The 20,346-nt window shown below is 41.8% G+C and overlaps 1 protein-coding gene across 1 annotated transcript in view; it reads right to left on the reverse strand.

Annotated features, from left to right (window-relative positions):
• Window positions 1-20,346, reverse strand: part of ST18 (ST18 C2H2C-type zinc finger transcription factor) — a 254,450-nt gene that overhangs the window by 54,679 nt on the left and 179,425 nt on the right. Inside the window, exons 5-7 of the mRNA XM_047842283.1 lie at window positions 18,765-18,851; window positions 11,949-12,148; window positions 3,216-4,007 (exon numbers count right to left, since the gene is read on the reverse strand). Coding sequence (XP_047698239.1) covers window positions 3,216-4,007; window positions 11,949-12,148; window positions 18,765-18,851 — 1,079 coding nt within the window. The remainder of the gene's footprint in view (window positions 1-3,215; window positions 4,008-11,948; window positions 12,149-18,764; window positions 18,852-20,346) is intronic.

Genomic DNA, 20,346 nt, shown 5'->3' on the forward strand with positions numbered 1-20,346 from the left:
CCCAAGCACCGCACCGACGGCAGAGTGATGTCGCGGGATGCGACAGCCATCTCCGGTGGGGGGGCCGGGGGGGGGGGAGGCTGCCGCGACGAGCAGACGTGCCTGTGTGATACCACGCCACCCCAGTTGTTGGATTATTAACGGTCCTGGGCAGATGGGCACAGCAGGTTGTATGTAATGCAATTATTTGGGGGCAGGCTTCCAGCAAAGCGGGAGGGGCCAAGGACCCTTCAAGTTCCGCACGCATTGCCGGGGAAAGACGGTGGGCAGAGAGAAAGCTGGAAATTGCAAGTGAGAAATGAACAGCCCGAAGACAGGGAGGCCTCGCGTGGGCGTTTACGTTTAAGGAGGCACAGGCTTTAAATGCCAGGGTGTCCAGACTGTTCTCTGTCTTTTGCAAGACACCAAGAGGCACGTTAAGAGTTTTGACTTGCTCTGTGGTTTTTATGGGTGCATAAATCCCCCAAAGCTGCCAACTCTGGAGTCGATTCAGGCCTATCGTATCTGTAGACCGAGAATCAAAAACCCTCGAGGTTCGACTCAGGTGACATGCGGAGGGTTGACGAGAGGGAATTAGAGCAAAGGAGAAGCCGAGTGGGTTTTGATGCCCTCCCTCCCTTGGATCCCGTCCAGGTGAGGCCACATTTCTAAACCACATTGAAAGGTCTGCCGCCTCTCGTTTCCTCTCCTCGCCACGTTACTTGTCTATAGGCAGCCAGAGAGGGTGTGGGAGATAAGGCAGGGCTGGCACCTGACCAGGTGTGGTCCGCTGACAGTCCATCAGGCGCGTCTGCCTGGAAGCCTCCTCCGCTGGGTGAAACGGATGCCATGAAACGCTCTGTGGGGCAGAACCTGTTTGCATGATAAGAAGACGGAGCCCGCTCTCAGGTGACTCTCAGGCCTGGCTCTTTTCCTTTGATCTTCTTTGCCGGATGCATCTTCATGAGGGTGACCTCATCCCCCGGTGACCTTCCGTCCCCGTTTGCCTGGGACAGTCTTATTCACGCCCGATATACTCATGTGATTGTTCCTATGGCTCTGCCAGAGTCTGAGGCTGTCCGATAAATTCTATCCGCTGCGACCTCCAGCTTCGCTAAATGCTCAGTCAACGAGACCAACTTTTATTAATTTGGGATTCCTGGCTCATCTGAAGGCTGGAGTGGAACGATATTTTAAGATGCTAGCGCTCTCTCCCTTAACAAGTGGGGCTGCACGCCCAAGGCGGATGGGAAGTTAGGACAGTCTCGTGGAGAGCTGGAACGGCCCTTGGCGTGAGTACTGACCTCGGAGTGTGGACTGCACAGCAGACAAAGAGGCGCCTCTTAAGCCACTGGCTCCCACGCCTGGAACACGGATCAGGGAAATGAATGCCTACCTTGGACGCTGCAGGCACCCTCTAGACGAAGCCTGTGGTTCTCGTGCGTTACCTCTCTTTGTCTTTACCTTTACCTTTACCTCTCTTTGTCTCTGTTTCGTACGGGTCTGGTCTAGATCTTGTTGCACAGGCTTCTAACACCGCGAGGCAGGACCATGGCACCAAGGCACGCCTGGTTACGCTGTTGAGTCACCCAGCCCTTGTTAGCGATTCCCTAAGTCTTACATGACCCATGTTCACAAACACAGATTCTGGCCTTGTTGTCTTTTTGAAAACGGACCAACGAAATGTTTAAGTTCTATAGAAATGACCAAATATTTTAAGCTATGGCACAAGTAATTAAAGTGTCTCCAAACACTGAATGTCACGGGCTGGAAGATATCATCAATTGTAAGATGCAACCTCATTTTGTGTGCTAGTAAGAAAAAAAGAACAACAACTAAAAGTTAAATTATGGCGTACCCTTCTGATTTCAGAGATGTTAAATGGGAAAACTGCATATCTTAGAATGAACGAAATGTAGTATCTCACAAATAATGACTTTTTGGAATCTGAAGTCAATTTTATCTTTTTTTTTTTCTGATTTTGTAGTTCATAAGAAGAAAAAAACAACAATAAGCACATGTACAGTAAGTTCAACAAGTTGCATACCAGTGGAGCGCGCAGAGCTAAGTATTTAGTAGGTCCTGTCCCAAACTACACGCGCTGCTCATTAATAGTCCATCCTGCTCCCGACGCTGGCAGGATGCTTGCATAGTATTGTTACCTTGCTCCTCACTACATGACATTATTTTATTCTTTTTTAATTTTCTCAGCTCTGAGCTGCAAGACAATAACTGACAAGATTGCAGGTGAGTACTAATATCGACTTAAAAGGACAAACTATGCAATTCATTTCCGCATAAATCTCAGCAAGAAGATCATCTAAACTAAGACATTTTTCTTGTAAGCTCCCCGGGGCCATGAGCTTGATTTTCTCTAAGATATGCCTCCCCTAATTCTATGGTTCTCAGACTTTAGGGCACCCAAGAATCATCTGAAAAATGTGCTTAAAAATGCACGTTCTGGAGCAGTAGGTCTGATGGGATCTGGGAAATACCCATTTGAAACAAGCTTTCTAGGCCCTTGAGAACCACCATTTGAGAAGTATCACCAGGCCCATCTGGTGCAAGACTTGGGGTGGGGGAGGAATATCCTTATGGGACAGGGGACACACTTTCCCTAAAGTTGAGGAACAATTTTAAAGTCCAAGCACATCTATCCTCTCATTCATGTCTGGCCCAGATATTTGGGACCCTGAGTTAGAGCCCTGGCAAAAGCACAGGCTTAAAACAGCATTAACATCCAGTCTCATCCAAGAAGGATCATCCTGGCTGACTTGCCAGTTCCTGAAGCTCCGAAGCAGTCAGATGACCCCAAAAAGAGGCTGGGAAAGAAAAATTAAATTTCTGGAATTGATTTGATCAATAAAAGGATTTAAAACCCAGTAAGTACTAATGTACTTCTAACATGTCCAATCAAGTACTGCATGAAGAATACTATATATTTTTAAGAAGCAGTCATATTAAAAGAAATAGGGGCAACGGTCCTTTTTTTGCGTGCAAGAACACTGCAAAACTGACCCAGTTTGGTCTGACAATAATCTAGAGAGCAAAGCAGAAAAAAACAAAAAGAAAGAAATCGTTTATTTTATAATATATATTGGTTTTTTAAATTGCATCAAGTTGTCAAAAGCTACCTGGACGTGGTCATCAAATCTCACTAATTTTTTTTTCCCAACCGTTAAAGCCATTTTATTCCTAAAAGAAATGCAAAAAGAAAAAAAAAAAATGTGTCTTACGTTTACTGTTCAAGATTTGTCTTCCACCCATGTCAATAACTTTGGTCTGCCTCCTTTCCCCAGCCAGGTGCTCCAAGAGAAACCTGTCCAACTCCTTGTAGGTGTTATGGAAAACACAACCTCGCTCAGCCTGCAGAGCAATCGCCTGCTCCAGCACACTCAAGCTCCCCTTCGCTTTCTCCAGGTCAAGGGACTCTTCTCTCATGGCTGCCAGGCTCCCGTTACCATCTTCCTCCACGCCCGCGCACGAGGGCTGGCCTGTGCCATCTAGTGGTTCCACGCGAGTGTTCTGTGGGTCTCTCCTTTCCGTTTCGGGGTCACACGTGTTTTCACAAGAGATAAACTTGTCACCTTCGGTTTTGATTTCAGGAGCTCCCAGTAGGTCTTTTCTATCATCCACTAAGATATACTTTGGGACCCTGTGCGGTTTGGTTTCTTCTGAGAGGTTGGAGCCACTGTCCCAACCGTTCTCCGCACTTTCAGAGTTACTCTCGCTGTCATCTGAAGAGCAGAACCGAAGCTGGGGATCATTGATTTTTTCTTTTCCGTCATCAGAATGAACCACGAAGTGCTCGTCCGCTTCATCACTCTCTGCTTGGACACACTGGAGGCCACTGCCATTTAAATTCTCACTCACGGTCTGAACAGACACATTGTTTTCAAATTTCCCCAAGTGCATTAAAGATTTGACCACGAGCTCTCGATAGCAGCCATATCTGTCTTCCTTCCCATTGGAGTTTTCTTGGGCAGTTGAATGAAGGTGCTCATCCATAGGTTTTATCATGGTTTCTTCTATGGAAAAAGAAAGCCAATATTTACAAAAAAACAAACAAACAAAAAAAGCAAAAACTATTTTAAGAAAATTGCACAAATAGATGATAGATCGATTGATACAGATACACATATAGACTAAGTACAATATGTGAATACGTGAGCTCTATCAATTTTATAAACACTGAAGAGAAAAATATGTATCTTCTTAAAATAAAACAAAACAAAACAGACCTTAATAGTCTGAGAATTAAATTTAAAGAAGTGAGCTAGGAGAATTTTCAGCATATTAAGAGCTAATTGTTTCCAGGGTACTGAAATAGATACTTAACAATAACAGAGTGCTGAATGTGAAATTATTTTTTCTTTTTTTTTTTTCATACAGAGAGTGTGTGTGGATGAGTGGGGGAGGGGCAGAGGGAGAGAGAGAGAGACAGAGAGAGAGAGACAGAGAGAGAGAGAGAGAGAATCCCAAGCAGGCTCCACGCTCTGTGAGGAGCCCAAATGCGGTACTCAATCCCACGGCCATGAGATCATGACACGAACCAAAATCAAGAGTCAGACGCTTAACTCACTGAGCCACGCAGGCGCCCTTACTAGACCTCTTTATTTGCAAATCCTAGCCAGCCAGAAGGAAGCCAAATATGCATAATACTATGCATTATAACAGAAACATTCATCAGATTTCTCTGCTGGCGTGGCAATGTATCTTCAAAGCTTATTTGGTTTCTGTTCTCTACCTCCACAGTTTCTCAAGCACACTTTCAGATTTCGTGGAATGTTAGCTAAAATGCAAAATACATCCACAGAGAGATGGTAACGAAGAGTTCTGAAGCTTTCAAGGCTTCCTGTTCACTTTCATAACTGTCACGCGGAAATTCCGTGCCAAGGGAAATACAAGCAAATGGGAGAATTAGCATGATCGTGTATCTTAACTAGTAACACATTGTCCGGCCTGGTATTTGCACACATTTGTGTAAGAAGGCAACGAGACCAGAGGTGAGTGGCCGCAGTATGTGGCACATGAACTCATCGTTTTCAGTAGAGGGTCAACTGGAGTCTTGTCCGTCAAGAGCCCTGTGACTAAGAACAGGCCTCCACGTGTCGCTCCGTCCAGAACAGTCCACCGGATCTCTGTGGTCCTAGTCCAGTTGTTACTGTCCCCCCTTCGCTCTTGGCAGTGGCCCAGCTGCAGTGACAGTGTGTGCGTGTATAGTCGCACGTATGTGTGTGTGTGTGCACGTATCTGCAGAACGACAGTCAGCCTACCCAAGCCGGTCCCAGGGCAAACGCACCCGTTCAGGGTGCAGAGATGCAGATTCCCCAGTAACCCGGCCCTGGCTGTGAAATGCACCTGACAGCCCAGCAGTGGTCCCCTAATATTCACTAAGACAAAAAAAAAAAAAAAAAAAAAAAAAAAAGGAGAGGCAGCAGGGCCCTCTCTGTGTCTCTAAAGGCAGAGTGGGGGATGGAAAACACAAAATAATAAGCCCCCTTAAAGACTGTGAAAGACACCAAGTGAAGTGCATTCTGTGTTAATAAACATCTTTGGAGGGAAGAAAAGGGCAGCCATCCTGTGTGATGGCTGCAGGAGAGAGTGTCTGCGCCCAAGACAATGTGCCTTTTTTGGTCTCATTTAATTTTTTATAAACATTGTCTCTGACAAGGACACTCAAAAATACATCTCCATCATCTTCCTTTCTGGTAATTATCTCCCTAAATCAACACTGGACTGCCAGGATCAAGTAAATATTGCCATAGTAACTAAAAGCATTTTTGGATGCAGGGAAGAATTTAGTCACAACACTAGCCCCTTTAAATAATGCTGATTATAGGGTGCAGCCTTTTGTGGGGATCTATTCAACATAAACTGAAAAATTTAACATTTTACTTCCTAGAAAAGAGGCTGGAAAAACAAGCACATAATATTTGATAGGACGGTCTATTCTCTCCTGAATTCATATCAGAGGAATTCCAAGTTTAAATAATATATTAAACATAGTCTAAAATGCAAATGAAGTTTTTCTCAATGTCACGGTTGGCTATTAGGAGAAAGTGTAAAGGGTTATGATAATTTTAAAGTATTATGAACTACAGAAAACAAATAAAAAGCATTTTCAGTGAATATGCTCAATTCATTGAACTATTCTCTCACTCCACTTAACTACCCACATGTGTACAATAATGATTTATAGACATTATACCTAATTATGCATATTTGGGCTGTGTGAGAGTGCTAACAAAAGCTCTAGAAAGCAACAATTACCTCTGTTGCTTAGCTACATAGTTTAAAATATTCCTATTAAGTGCAGATCACCAGAGAGGCGGGAGCGACAAAAACGCACATGTGCACGACAATGCGTTTCACTGTGCCGCTGCTAACTGCTAGCATTTTGGGTCATTTCCAGTTTACATAATTGTTTGGTTCAACTGTTTGTTACATGCTAAAAGAAAATATTTATTAATTATTCTTCAGAAAGAGAGGAGTCCTGCCGATAGAGGTGCCTACGTGCGTGGCACACGGTTTCCGGGGACGTTCGCAAATCTGCAAACCAACTTTCCATGGACCCACCCCTCTCTGGCTTTCTCTGTCGTTACAAGGGAAAAAACAAAAAGACAAAAACAAAACAAAGTTGAGTCAGCTTTTGAGCCTGATAGATAGATCTGTGATGGGCTGCTCACTTCTCTTAGCTTTGTAATGGGCTGCCTACCTTTTTAGGTTAGTGTGTTTTTATTTTCACCGGGCCACTGGTGATTTATCTTGTGCCTTTTCCATTAAAAACAGCTGACCTGGTTTTGACTGTGGGCTCGCGTGCTCACATCTGTGCAGACCCCGAAGGCATCCTGCACCTTTCCGAAGCCTGTGTCCTCACGCACATAGTGAGGCCCGCTGCGGAGGTCCCACGGGAGTGCATGCAAAGAGGATGCCACACAACAGGTGCTCGTAAACGGTGGCTCTCTTCTCCCTTCCCCCAGATACAACTTCAGAAGACAGTCACGGCAGAGGATACGTGGAACCCTCCACCTAAATGAGGTGGGGCCTGGTTTTTGTTTATTTACTTCTGAAAGGGGGCAGGGGCAGAGAGAGAGGGAGACACAGAATCTGAAGCCCTCTCCAGGCTCTGAGCTGTCAGCACAGAGCCCAACATGGGGCTCGAACCCACGAACCGTGAGATCGTGACCTGAGCTGAAGTCGGCCGCTCAACTGACTGAGCCACCCAGGCGCCCCTGGTTTTTGTTTAGGATAAGTGGTCAATCTGGGCACCTGGGTGGCTCAGTTGGTCAAGTCACCGACTCTGGATTTCAACTTGGGTCATGATCTCACAGATCCTAAGTTCAAGTCACACATTGGGCTCTGCACTGCGGAGCCTGCTTGGGATTCTCTCTCTCTCCCTCTCTCTCTGTTCCTCCCCCACATGTGCTCCATCTCTCTCAAAATAAATAAACTTTAAACAACAATTTAAAAAAGATAATAAGTAGTGAATCCGACGTCTGAGAAAGGGCACACGGTCCAGTGTGAAGGGAACTCAGCCAGTTCCTCACCGACACCACACATACTATGGAACTTCCCACCAACTGCCTTTAGAAACTGGATTTCAAGGGGGTGCCTGGGTGGCTCAGTCGGTTAAGCGTCCGACTTCGGCCTAGGTCATGATCTCACGGTTTGTGAGTTCGAGCCCCGCGTCGGGCTCTGTGCTGACAGCTCAGAGCCTGGAGCCTGCTTCGGATTCTGTGTGCCCCTCTCTCTCTCTGCCCCTCCCCTGCTCATGCCCTGTCTCTCTGTCTCAAAAATAATAAAAATATTTTTAAAAGATTAAAAAAAAAAGAAACTGGAGTTTCAATGCGCAATGCACAATGCGGATGGAAAACCGCTATAGGTTTGAGGTCCAGAGACTGGGGCCAGACTGCTGGCCCGGCAGTGCCTTTCTGCGTTCTGAGTCCTGTTCTTGTAAATGAGGATGATCCGATGACATCCTAGGACAATAAACTGATGTTCCTGTACAACAAGGACAAGAAAGGTCTATTCCACTTTGCAGAAGAGAAACTATTGCTCAGGAGCTACGGACTTGCTCAAGATTACACAGCTAAGCAGTGGCGGCAGGGGTGTGGTTTGGGGGCTTCCAGATCCAGACCCAGAGCCACGTGCTTCCCAACTCCATGCCCATCCCTCTGCAACACACCCCACAGCCCAGGAAGTGCATACGCCACGGGTGATGCTTGCCAAACACAGCGACCCTTAGGAGAAACTCTTCAGCATACTAATAGCCAAGTTTTCCCAAGTTTGGATGCTTTCAAGAGTGAATTTATAGGAAGATACTAAAACACGATTGTCAGCTGACTTGCAGTAAGGAAGAATGGCTCCTGAATTATAAAATTATAAATAAAACATGTAAAGATGAATCAACAACAACCACGCGACAAAAATTAACAAGGAACCACACCTCGGCTTTCTCAGCACCACAGCAGCATAGGTCAGAAAATTCCTAGGGTACATTCCTGGGGGCGGTCAGAGCCTTGGGTGATTACCTAGGACACCCCTCCCTCCCCCGGAGAGCATTTCAAAGTGCGGAGTAGGGAGGAGGGGACGGAGCTTGGAGGACACCTTCTGCAACTTGGGGTAAAAAAAAAAAATAAATGTTTTTGCCCAATATGTAAAAGTTCACATTTGTTTATTTGCTTTAAATCAAAGTCTCTACTCTGAGATGTCTGGTCATCCTAGAAAGTCTATGTTAATGGATCCTCACGTTACGTGTCCGCTGTTCTACATCAAAACAATTTTAAAAAGTCATCTGAAAATCACAAGTTTGGAGTTTGACTCCTTTAATATAAGTGGATTTTATTATAATTGGATTTTAGTTCTGTTTCCGGAACTATCAACGTTGCTTCTATAGACAAATTAGTTTTCCAGGTCTCTTGCATATGTAAACTCTGCTGGGAACAAAAGCCCTAGAAAAATGAATTTATCCTTCAAAGTTCTAAAATCGGGGTGGTTTATTCATTATTTGCAATTTTTTGAGAGGTAAGATGTGTTAAAACAATCATCCCAGCCCCTAGAGCTCTTACAGTTGTGACAGATTTCCCTGAGTCACCAGTGCGTGCTTAGAAACTGAGGAGAGGGGGGAGCCTGGGTGGCTCAGTCGGTTACGCGTCAGACTTCAGCTCAGGTTATGATCTCGCAATCCGGGGGTTCGAGCCCTGCGTCGGGCTCTGTGCTGACAGCTCAGAGCCTGGAGCCTGCTTCCCATTCTGTGTCTCCCTTTCTCTCTGCCTCTCCCCTGCTTGTGCTCTGTCTCTCTCTCTTTCTCAAAAATAAACATTAAAAAATTAAATTAAAAAAAACTGAGGAGGGACTCCACACATTTGGCTAATGTCACTTCCAGGTGACCTTCCTTTCCTCGTCTGCACTGGGGAAGCACGTGCTTGCCCCACCTACCTCCTGGTAGTACTTTGCAAACTTGTCTTCCCTTTGCCCCAGTGAAGAGGCTGCACCTGTATGGGTTTTCCACAATCTCTTCTATCACCACTAATGTCCACCTGCAGCTCTTTGAGAGATAGCCAGTTGAGGGTAGGAGACGCAGTTGTGCCATTAAATGAATTCAAGCTTAGGACCTTAGCCTTCCTGAGCCCTGCTCCCTCTCTCTGTCATCTGAACTGCCTGCTGAAGACACAATTGGGCACACCCCTGGACAGGTAAAGACCTTGGGGTACCCGGAGTAAAGGAGAGGACAGGTGGAAAGCCCCGATGTTGACTTGCGCCCTAACTCAGCTCTCTTTCCTTCTGGCGAGAGGGGGTGACGGGCTCATAGACTGAAGCCAACGGAGAGTTTTGCTCTTTCAGCCAGGATAGGAGCATCTGTGACCTGTCATTTCTGGAAATGTGACTTTGTGATTTGATGTTGTAAAATGCTGCCCTGTCTACTTTCTGGAGGTAGTCAGAGCATGGGAGAATTGGATTATGGAGCACAGTTAGCTGGGAAATAATTATTTTGCTTATCCTTCAGTTGTGTCCTAATTATCTTCTTTTCAACACCTATGAGCTGCATTACCTTAAGCATTAAATCTCTTTGGTCTTCAGTGATCTCATCTGTAAAATCATGACCATAATCATGCGTACCTCATGTCATTGTTGGGTAGATTAAGTGATGTAATTTATGTGCCTGGAATATATTAAGAATGCAAAAATAATGGCTACCACCACTATAATTTCAGCATATTCATTACTAGTAATGCTTCGAGTGCTAAATATAAAAATAGGTAACATTTGGGAACCTGCAAATAGATGTCCATCAATGCTTGTAACTGAATGTTTCACTGAGAACATTCTGACAGTACATCTTCTTGGTTGGTATTACGCATCTATGATGATCACGTGACTAACGTGAAAGGCAGGAAGTCAGTGGGCAGAACAGTCCTGTCCTCATGGTACTTACAAGAATGGGTTGGTGTAAAAGATGCCCATTTAAAAAAAATACTCGGTGAATTAATGTCAACTAGATGAATTATGCCTCAAGTCTAACCACATCGATTCAAGGACCTTCCCTAATACCGGATTCACCCCGCAATTTTCATAAATCAACGAAAAACTGACCAGCTCAAGGAAACAAAGAGTCAAGGATGATTGTAATTTACAGAGGACCGATGAGGCTGTAAGCCATATGCTAACTACAGAAAAGCCAGGACGTTTACTTAAACACTGTCAAATCAGAATACAACTTTGTTTTAACTGCAAAATCTCAAACTACTCACAAGCCCAAATTACCGAAGATCTGATGGTTGTGACCTGACATTTGTGTTCATTCAGTCAGTACGCTTTTACATCTTTTCTAGTAATACCTATCGCTATTACTATGATTCTTTCAATAACAGATATTTATGATCTAAGAACTCACTGCCTTTGGCTTGTATAATGCATACTTCTTTTCAAATAACATCTTATTGAGTGCATTTTGATTCCTTAAAAAGTCACATTCGGAAAAGACGTATTTCGTAGAATAGATGTACACCTCATTTCATTTTCTAACCAGTCAAGCTTTAGATTTCCATTTATTTTTTTTTCATATATTTTTGAGATATGTTGTGTGTCCTTCGATTTCAGCCTCATGCATAAAGTGATTGGTGGTGGTCCAACTCCTGGAGGTGCTGTGAGTGCCATGGGCCGAATAGAAGCAACTGTGAACTGGGGAGAAACACATCCTAAAATTTCAAAAGAGTAACTACATATCACTTAGCATGCAAACAGCATGTCATGAGTGAGTGAAGAGTCAAATTCACGAAATATAACGCATGCCTAAAGATAAATGAAAATTATTTATTTCTGAACTAATGGGCACAGTGATACATTTTCTATAATATATCATTTTCCCACTGAAGGAGACCCTGGACGGCCAACTTTACGTCCCTTCTGCTAAGTCCATTGCTGTAAGTACTTATTTTTAGAATGGTAAAAATATTAAGGTCACAGGCCACCGGAATTAGTCTGTGTTATTACCAAATATATTTGGGGGACGGTAGTGGCTAAATAATACTCTGCATGTTTATAAAACAAAAGAAGTAAATGCTTTATTTATATATGTCCTATCTTAGATACCTTAAGCTTAAATATGTCTGCCCTTTTATTTCTAAGGGTTCTTTCAGGGATAGACATCCGTTCTATCAGGGAGTCGAGGTTCTCTTTAAGGCTTAGTATCTTTTATTTTCTTCAAAAAGAGGCACAGTCCAATTCTATACTTTTGAAAATGGACTCGGGGCAAGGACTCTCCGTGGCTTGTATTTAGACTCTCCACAGTTACTGACTGAAAAACATCAGCTCTCAGTAAATGGATGCTGAGTGAAAGCAAGGTTTGCTTTTGCTTCCAAACGGGAATCTGCCTTCACAGCCACACAGACTATGTTCTACATAAGTGAAGACTGGGTCTTTGGTGCCAGGGAGTAGACAAAGTTTGGGCCACTCCTGCTCGCTACCTGAGGCGGTGTGATCGCTGGCTTCCGGGAGGCCATCTTCCTCCTCCGCCTCGGTCCTGTCGTCACATTCTTCTCTGCAGTCCACGTTCGGGCTGTAGTGTCGGGGCTTCATTAGCAGGGATTTTCTCTTGTTGACTGGGACGCCCAAAGCCTGCTCTGCGGCTCTCCTCTTCTTCGCCATGGAACAATCGTAGGCAGCACTGTAGTGATTGAGGCAAATTAAGAACATGGAGAAAAGACTTTACTGCCACTTGCCATCTGATTTCCATGAAGTGCAACCCAAAGCCTGTGGACACCTGGGACCAAAGGTTTAGGGTTAGTTGTTGGCACTAATGAAAACAGCCCATCCATTGACTCTACTGAACTGTGTGGATTCTATTTTACTGCCTATCAGAAGAGGTTTTTTTTTTAAAAAAATCATCCTTAATCCTGAGTAAGCATATGTTAATCTGTGCTTTGCTTGGCACTACATTAAATACCCAGGGAGGGATGAAACAAGATTTGTACTGGTTTGCTAATCCTAAGAAACAGCTAATGTGAAAAATATACCACCAGACACATACACATAAAACGTGTCCAGTATGGATAAACCACAAGGTTTTTCGAATGGTTGTTTGCTACCCAAACTGCTTATCTCTCCCACAGTTGTGCACCAAACTTGAGATGCCCCATCCTGAGCTTTGACCTGAAAGGAAAAAGCATAAAGGGAGGGGTAAGCTAGGAACACTCTGTCAGCCCATCTCCAGTCACAAATAAAAAAGGAAAAAAATAAAAAAAGGTGGAAAGATGCTACGTGGCATTCTGCCTTTTGATTCTCACCCATTTGGCACACAGAACAAACAAATAAAAGGAGGAGACGTAAGATTGGATTTCACAAAAATGGACAACAGTTTATCCCTATTCTTGTCCGCGTATGATTTTATTTGGAAGTGCTCCTGAGGGCGGCCCTTGCAAAACAGATTTCCTACCTATAGCTCACCCAGAATTAATGCAGATCACTCTATGTGCTGAAGTTAAGACAAACATTCTCTTGGCAAGATCCAGGAAGACCAGAGGGTTTAGCCCACAGTGAGTCTGTGAGAGATATTTATTAAATGCTCTTTGAAGAAAAGCACAAAGCTTTGGAAGCAAAGATCCAGAACAGAGAATCTTAGAGCAATAAGATATTACTTACTCCATCACAAAAAAAAAAAAATGACTGAATACTCAGTAATATTATCAAGTAGATAAAGGACTTAAATTGTTCTCTTAGGAACATCAATGCAAAGACAGTGGCCCCGTTCACAAAAATTATTTGATTACAGCTGTACGTGAATTCTTGAACTTAGAACGGCAGATTTAAAAAACTTCAGAGGGAGAAAAAAAAAGGCTATTCCTTCCAGGAAAAAAAGGAATATAGAAAGAGAGATAATCCGAGAGGGTTAGAAATCTTTCAAAAAAAAAAAAAGATTAAAAAGCGGGTAATTGAAAATTATCCTCCAGAAGAGAACAGTGGCCTTCCCAAATAAACTAATTTCCCTTTGCAAAATCTCTCTGATGAGCCCAAATTTAAAGCGACCCTGAACAGAAGATGGAACAAGAGAGAATATAATCAGATGACCACGGCAGCAAAAACCTGCCTTTATATGGTGGTGGATATATAGCATTCATATGGAGACTGCAGAAAGTGGAAACCTACACGGCCTAAATCTGCCGGTTTCTCAAGGAAAAGTCTACAACGTGGGGAGGTAATGGGAATGTGCAAACAGAGGCAGAACTAGCCTTACACGAGTTTTCTTCATCAAGGAGACTGACCTGGGGAGGAAGGGGGACAGAGAAACTTATCAAAATGGGTACATTTCCTAGGTATGTGAGGAGAGTTCAAGAACTTCCCCAAACGAGTTAAAGTGTCCTGAGTCAAGTGAACTTCCATTAAAGATGCTCAGAAAATATACCAGACCACTAAACTATTATCTCAAACCAAGAAGATGCATAGAAAATGAGAGAGGCTCCTGGCAAATGTCATTCAGGTATTAAAGCAGGGAAAGAAAGCGGATTCTAAGAACCACTTTAAGCATACCATCTGTGCCAGGGAAAAGGCCAAGAAAGTTTATCAAAACAAAGATTTGTCAGTGGCAGGAAACACCGATCAGTAAGACCTGGGTGGCGGGGCTGGTTTACTAACTGGTTGATGAGGAAACTGTCATTTCTTGCTTTGATGGTTGATGAATGAGGCTGACCATCTATTACTTGGACAATCCTTACAAACTTTGTGTCATTAACACTGTTATCCAAATTGACTTATAAAGACAAGTATCGTTCTCAAAATCACATATCTGGTCAATGGTGTGGCTGATATTTGAATCCCAGGCTGCTGGACCCCAAAGCTCATGTTTTCTCCTATGTGTTGCCAGATTAAAACAATGAAGTTGCTAATTTCCATATGCATTTGGCAACTGGGTGAAGTTATACCTGAGTCAACCAGCCACGTCTCTAACTGGAAGGAAGCTATCACAGGGCTTTGCCCAATGATTTAGGTGCAGGTATGTAGGACGCTTGTCAGATCTGGAGATAGTACTGAGTTGCAGCAATGAAAATCATGTTGCAAAATGTAATTAAGATCCCCAAAGTGTCCATAGTCTGGGGTTGTAGGGTGAACCTAATGAGATGATATTTAATGGTAATAAAACTCAAGTTCACTGTTTAGGTCCAAATACTAACTGTGCAAGGATGAAGGGGCTATGTAAGGTTTTACTGAAAGTACAAATTTAGCTTAAAATAAATGATTGTGTTTGATAGTGTGTAGGAAGTTCCTTAAGGAATATTATCTGTGTAACCTGGAAAAAATAATTGTATTTTTTGGAAGATCAAATCCCTTATCCCTCGAATAGGGATAATAATTTCTATATCACATGTGGTGGATAGAGAAGATAACATCTGTGCTGTTACTGACTAACATAGGTTAAGATAGGACTGTTCTGACTCCCGGCTCAGTGCTCCTTGAACTCCATCAACATGAGACTGATGCTGTCACAATGCGACATCACAAACTCTCTCCCTAGCATACTGCATAGATTTATGCATGCTTGTATGTCCGTAAATGCATTCTAATTTTTTACATATTATTTATATTTACATAAATTACACGAGATTTATACATAACATTTGCTTTAAATCTCACATTCTGTGCATTTCTCCATTGCAAAGCAGCCATGGCCCAGGCAGCATTTGGAGCTAAAAGGAAAGGCTTTATAACAAATATTACCCTTTGTGTGTGCATGGAAAATGGTCCCTTTCCCTAGTTTTCCCTGAGGGCACACTATTTTGGCTTTATTGTGACACTTCACTGTGACACTGCAATGAGGGAAAGCCATGCTTTACATGTCACTGAAAGAAATGCCACAAAATGCTAACATATCTTCTCAAGGTTGCCAGAAATAATTTCCACTGGGTTGTGTTTTCCCATCTGCGGAGCTCTGAAATGTTAAGGAAATAAATGAGCTCTATTATCTATATTTTTCTAGTAGATGAGAAAGAAAGAGAAAAAATACACTCAGCCCTGCATTTATTGTTCTATTCAATCAAACTGTTGCTTTAAACATCCACAGTCCTCGAGGGAACTTTATCAATACACCAAATACCTTTCAACACCACATTTTCATATCTGTGGTTTTGACTTTATTAAAATATCTTTAAAAGATCTGTATGTTTACTTGGGAGAAATTTTTGGTTACATATTTGAGAAATGCTTCCACTTAGAAACTCAGAGTCTAATTTGAAATGGCATTCCCTTTGATGACAACATATGGCTGAAATTTCATTCAAAACAATGATTGAGAAAAACAACAATTAGATAACTTTAATGATAGACTCAGGGCTGGAAGTATGTTTAGAAGTCACATCCATTGATCTTTCAGACTTCAAAGAAGAGTACAACAAATTAGAAAACTGTGAATTCCCAAAATCTGTCCAATAAACAGTGGGTTCTACAGTTTTCCAGCTTATTTTCCAGTCATAAATTCTCAATGCAAGTTACAAGAAGACATGTAACAAATTAAAAAATGCAGGTTCAGCAATAGATCTATTCTGAGTACACTCCCCTCAAAAAATAAAATACAAAAATCAATGAAAGTTATGAATCCCTGAGCCTATGGAAATTATTTATAGGTTCCATTTCTATGGAATATTCATAATAGGTATTCCTGTGGATTTCTTTTAACTAGGAAGAACACCACAGACTTGTGGAAAGGAACCAAGGAGTATAAATTTGAATTAAGGATGATTCAGAAAAAAAACAACAGTATGATGATTGAAAAAGAAAAAAAATTATATTATTATTTTCAGAGACATCCTTTTATTTAAGGAAAATACAAATGAATCTACAGATAAAATATCAAAGTAAGAAAGCAAATTTAATGAAGTCATTACAAATTATTTGAGCTTCTATAAACCATCAATAAAAAATTAGAGGGGGGGTCTGGGGGCTCAGTTGGTTGAGTGTCTCAGCTCAGGTCATGATCCAGGGTCGTGGGATCAAGCCCCACATCAGGCTCTGTGCTGAGCGTGTAACCTGCTTAAGATTCTTTCTCCCCCTTCCCTTCTCCCCCACTCTCTACCTCTCCCTCAAAAAAAAAAATTAATTAGAAAAAAAGTTAAAAAATAAAACCATTTATAATGCATAGAAATACAAAATACTTAGGGATAAATCTAAAAAAAGATGCATAAAACTTACACAAAACAACAGTTAAAGAAAACTAAAGAACTAAACAGAGAAATATAAGATGTGCATGGAATTAAAAACTCAGTGTTGGAAGATTTCAATTCTCCCCAAATTTATCTATTAGATTCAATGAAATCTCAAAGTCCCAAGAGTAATTTTTTTTTTAGAAAGTAACAAGTTAAGGGGCACCTGAGTGGCCCAGTGGGTTAAACATCCAACTCTTGGTCACGGCTCAGGTCATGATGTCATGGTTTGTGAGATCGAGCCCCGCATGGAGCTCTGCGTTCACAGTACGGAGTCTGCTTAGGATTCTCTCTCCCTCTCTCTCTGCCCCTCCCCTGCTCACAATTGTTATCTCTCTAAATAAATAAATAAACTTAAAAAATAGAAATTAACAAGTTAATTGTAAAATTTCTATGAAAATGAAAAGAACTAAGAACAACATACACCATCTTGAAGAAAGCAACAAAGTTGAAAGACTTACAGTTTTAAATGTCAAAATTTATCATAAATCTCTAGTACTTGACATAGGGTGTTGTGGTACAAGCATAAACAAATAGACCAATGTAACACAACAGATATTCTATCCACTGGGTTCAGAAATAGGTTCACACATATGTGGTCAATTTTTGACAAAGGTACTATTGAGAAAAGGGTTGTTTCCTCAGTGAATGGCACTGAGTCAATTCGCTATCTGAAAAAAAAATGTCTTGACTTCTACGTTATATCATATACAACAAACAATCCCAGAAGAATTATGGATTTAAAAGACTAAGAAGAGAGTAGAAAAAGCAATCCATTGAATGGGAGAAGGTATTTGCAATTCATCTTTACTTAAAAAAAAACTTTACATACAGAATATATAAAGATTTCTTGCAAATAAATAAGAAAATCACAACCTAATGGAAGAATCACAAGATAGATCCACAGGTCTCTGGAGGAGGGCCACAACATTGCAGCAAAGAATTAGAAATTCTCAAAAAACAGCACTGGCAGAGATAGAATCCCTGAACTTGAGGCCAGAGATGGCCATCGTCAACTAGTTTCTGTTAGATCTACCAAGTCATGATGTCAAGCAGGCATAGAAGTCATGGAAGGCCCACCATTAGGCTGAGGCAAGTCTAGAGGAAACAAGCAAGATCAGCGATCAGATTCCATAACATCCACCACTATGGTGGCAGTACCTCACCATCAACAGCCACAGATGAGCCACATATATCAGACACAAAGGGAGAAAAAGGATGAACTTGATTTATAAATGAGTTGGCTCAGCATCTGAGGGCAACTGGAAAACAGGCCGCAGGTCACCATGTAAGGGTGGCTCTGAAAGGACAGAGAGAAGAAACTTCCCAGTGGGCAGAGCTACAAGACAGGGCAGGGATGCAGCTGGCCCTCCACTTTGCATGAAGAGAAAAGTTGCCAAGGAAAGGAAATATAGGTGCCCATAGGCAAAGCGAATAGTTTAGTTAGTCAGGCAGGGACAGAGATGAATGGTTTAGCTGGAAAATCAGGGACAAGAAGGTCTGAGGAAAAGGCATGTGAATGCAGTTATGAAAGTTAGGATGAAATTTGAAGGCCTTTGTCTTGTGCAGTGACACCCACCATATAGCACATACCAGGAAATGAGCATTAAACCACCTTCCAGACACAATGGCCTTGTCAGACATCAGCCAGGCCCTTTCTTTAGCTTTCAGATGCTGTTGCAATGGAGTCATTAATGGAGTAGACTCAGGGGCAGGGAGGAGGCATTGAATATACTGAAAACATGGATTCCCACCAAGACTGAATTAGCTACTCTCACAGCCCAATGTCCTGTGTGTCGGCAAAAGAAATAAATGGCACGTGCCCAGTATGACACCATCCTTTGAGAAGACCAACCAGCCAGTGGGCCCTTTTCATTCTGGAAGGGGCAGCAATTTAACTTGACTGGAATTGACACATATTTTGGATATGGACTTGTTTTCCTCGCCTTCAGAGCCTCATAGCACCACTCTCTGAGGGCTTATGGAATGTTTGTTCCACACAAGAAATTCTCATACATCTCATTGGACCACAGGATCCTGTTAGGAAGATGACTATGAGAACAAAATAATTGGGTACATGTTATTATCACTTACCATACGTCGCAGAAATTGCTGGCCTGATGGAGTGATACAATGGCTTCTTGAAGGCATAGCTGAGATGCTACCTTTGGAGGTGATACCCTGCCAAGATGAAATCATATGGCATTTGTTTTTCTTCATCTGACTTATTTCACTTAAGCACAATACCCTCAAAGTCCATCCATGTTGTTACAAATACAAGATTTTATTCTTTTTTATGGCTGAGTAGTATTCCAGTGTGTGTGTGTGTGTGTGTGTGTGTGTGTGTGTGTGTGTGACATCTTTATCCATTCATTCGCTGACAGACACTTTGTTTCCATATCTGAGCTACTGTGAATAATGTTGCAATGAATATAGAGGTGCATATATCTTTTCAAATAATTTTTTTTGTTTTCTTCAAATAAGTACCCAGAAGTGGAATTGTTGGAATATACGAAAGTTTTTTTTTAAATTATCCTTTTTTGAGAAATCTCCTTTCTGTTTTCCATAGGGGCTCCATGAATTTATATTCCCAACAACAGTACACAAACATTCACTTTTCTCCACATCCTCACCAGCCTTGTTATTTTGTGTCTTTTTGATAATAGCCATCCTGGTGGGTATAAGATGATATCTCAATGTGATTCTGATTTTATTTTACTGATGATGAGTGATGTTGAACATATTTTCATATGTCTGTTGGCAAACTACATATCTTTGGAAAAATGTCTATTCAGATCTCTGCCCATTTTTAATCAGATGGTTTGTGTTTTGTTGTTGTTATTGAGTTGTAGATCTTGATATATCTTGGATATTAATCCCTAAGCAGATACATGATTTGCAAATATCTTCTTCCATTGAAGATGTTGCCTTTATGTTTTCCTAAGGATTTCCTCCACTGTACAGAAGCTTTTTAGTTTGATGTAGTGCTATTTGTTTATTTTGCTCTCGTTGCCATTGGCTTTGGAGTCAGATCCAAAAAATATCACCAAGAGAAATGCCAAGGATCTTACTGCCTATGTTTTCTTCTAGGAGTTTTGTGGGTACTGGTCATATATCCAAATCTTTAATCCATTTTAAATTAGTGTGTATGGTATTAGATAGTGGTCCACTTCCATTCTTTTGCATGTGGATGTCCAGTTTGCCCAACACTATGTGTTGAAGAGACTGATCTTTCTCCATGGCATGTTATTGCCTCCTCTGTCATAAATTAACTCACCATATATATATATGTGTGGGGGGGGGGAGTGTGGGGGGGGTTATTTATGACCTTTCCATTCTGTCCCATTGATGAATGTTTCTATTTTTATGCCAATACCATACTGTTTTATTACAGCATTGTAATATAGTTTGAAATCAGGGAGTGTGATGCCTCCACTTTTATTCTTCTTTGTCAAGATTGCTTTGGCTATTCAGAATCTTTTGTGGTTTCATATAAATTTTGGGATTTTTTTTTCTATTTCTGTGGGAAAAATGTCATTAGCATTTTGATAGGGATGACTCTGAATCTGTAGAGTGCTTTGGGTTACATGGACATTTTAACAATATTAATTCTTTCAATTCATGAGCATGGGATATCTTTCCATTTATTTGTGTCCTCCTCAAGTTATTTCATCAA

The sequence above is a fragment of the Prionailurus viverrinus genome, chromosome F2 (assembly GCF_022837055.1).
Source record: "Prionailurus viverrinus isolate Anna chromosome F2, UM_Priviv_1.0, whole genome shotgun sequence".
Classification (NCBI taxonomy): domain Eukaryota; kingdom Metazoa; phylum Chordata; class Mammalia; order Carnivora; family Felidae; genus Prionailurus; species Prionailurus viverrinus.